Here is a 2077-nt window from a genome sequence, read left to right on the forward strand (position 1 = left end):
GGCGAGGTGTCGGTCCCCTGCTGGTGGCTGCCTGAGGAGGGAGACCACACAGCGGCGACCTTCCTGACGGCGACGCTGCTGGACGCAGACGTCTTCGAGAACCCAGAGAGCCGAGACGAGCAAATCAGCATTAAGTTCGGAAGTCAGGTTTTGTCGAACACCATGCAAGAGGAGGTGAAAGCGGAGGTGTGTTCCGGGCTCCCGCGAGACGGAACCGACGACGTGTGGGACGCCATGGAAGAGCTACGGCGGTTGTGGGACGCGGATCCTGCGGTTTCGGTCCCGCCTGCGGCCTCCAGCGACCCATCGCCGGGTCGTTTACCTGATGACCGGCTCCAAGAACCGTTCCGAGAGCAGATCTGTTCCAAAGATCCGGAAGTTTTGATTCATGAACCGGATTATGACCGCGAGAGGAGTTCAAAAGTTTTTCCAGACGCGTTTTATCTCTGGAGCAATTTCTCAAAGGAACTATACCCAGGGCGCCCATCATTATCGCACGAAAGTCCGGCTTCTTGCCCGACCTCGCCCTGGCATCGGTTCAGGCTCGCGTCCAGCCTCTACAAACCCAAGACCGACTACAGCTTCCCCGTGTTCGGCGTCGCCACCTTCCAGCTCAACGTCTCCATTTGCAGAAAGTCCTTCACTGACAGAAAACAACAATATCACGAACACACGAACAGGTCTAAGTACAGTCCGGGTCGAGAACGGGGACAGTTTGAACGAAATGAAATCGGAGAGTCGAGGTACGTGGTCGTGGATGTAACGTCCTTGTTGAAACAGTGGCTCGTGACCGTGGATACTTGGGAGAGAAGACGGGCCAAGCTGTCGCTGGTGATGTTTACGCATTCTCACGCCAGAACCGCGAGGTCCCGCTCCGGCGATAAAGTCCAACGCGGCTCCGATGCCCTCAACGCATGGAAAAATATCTCCGAGGGAACTCAACCTCTTCCAAATAAGGAAGGAGAAGGCAAGAGAACCGAGAGAAGAAGAAGAAGAGGGGGAGGAGGAGGAGGAGGAGGAGGAGGAGGAGAAGGAGGCGATGAAGAAGAGGCGGAGGCCCCTCAGGAGACATTAACCAAAGCCTCACTCGACTGCCTCCTCCGCCTCCAACCGCCTAGAATGTCCCTCAACTATTGGATGGACGGTAAGTGGCCTCGTTAATGCTCGTTTTCGTCATATCACCAGCTTCTTCACGGGAGGCGCAGAGAGGGGAAACTTGGCTAAGGGGAGGGGCGAGTGGAGTGACACGCGGTAATGGGGAAGGGCAAGGGGAGTGATACGTGATCCTAGGGAGGGCACAGGGGACAGGGAGGAACATTAATGATGGGAGATAAAAGGTGTGAGAGCTGGCTGAAGGGAAAAAGCATGTGACAAACACCCGTATCAGAGGAAGGATGGATCTTGGGCTTCACAGGGAGGAATTGATTCAGTATTTACTTTCAGTAAGAATGTAATATTACTAGATGATCAATAAAGAAAGAAAAGAAAGAAAGGAAGAAAAAAAAGAAAAAAGAAAAAGAAAAAAGAAATATATATGAAAATGCAGCGAATGGATTACAAAACATAAGCACCCACTAACCCGCACACACACACGCACACACACACACACATACACACTCACACACACACACACACACACACACACAAACAAACGTACACATACACAATCAAAAACCTAAAAAAAAAATGCAAAGAAAAGAAAGGAAAAGAAAAGAAAAATAACAACAACAACTGACGACAGATTGAGAAAGATATGACTCCGAAGATTACCCTAGCCATCCCCCCCCCCCCCCCGAGACAAAAGACCCCCTGAATATTAACGAAAATAATCAATATTCTTAGAGGCTCAAGTACAGTAGTGGTACTGTGTGTGTGTGTGTGTGTGTGTGTGTGTGTGTGTGTGTGTGTGTGTGTGTGTGTGTGTGTGTGTGTGTGTGTGTGTGTGTGAGAGAGAGAGAGAGAGAGAGAGAGAGAGAGAGAGAGAGAGAGAGAGAGAGAGAGAGATAGAGAGAGACAGAGAGAGAGAGAGAGAGAGAGAGATAGAGGGAGATAGAGATAGAGAGAGAGTTAGAGACAG

The 2077-nt window shown here is 50.8% G+C and overlaps 1 protein-coding gene across 1 annotated transcript in view; it reads left to right on the forward strand.

Annotated features, from left to right (window-relative positions):
• Positions 1 to 1869, forward strand: part of LOC119568152 — an 85900-nt gene extending 84031 nt beyond the window's left edge. The window contains exon 2 of the mRNA XM_037916555.1: positions 1 to 1869. This exon is cut by the window's left edge and continues 1611 nt beyond it. Within this exon, the coding sequence (XP_037772483.1) occupies positions 1 to 1161 (1161 nt within the window). The 3' untranslated portion in view covers positions 1162 to 1869.
• The last annotated feature ends 208 nt before the right edge of the window (positions 1870 to 2077 follow it).

Source organism: Penaeus monodon, chromosome 43, assembly GCF_015228065.2.
Source record: "Penaeus monodon isolate SGIC_2016 chromosome 43, NSTDA_Pmon_1, whole genome shotgun sequence".
NCBI lineage: Eukaryota > Metazoa > Arthropoda > Malacostraca > Decapoda > Penaeidae > Penaeus > Penaeus monodon.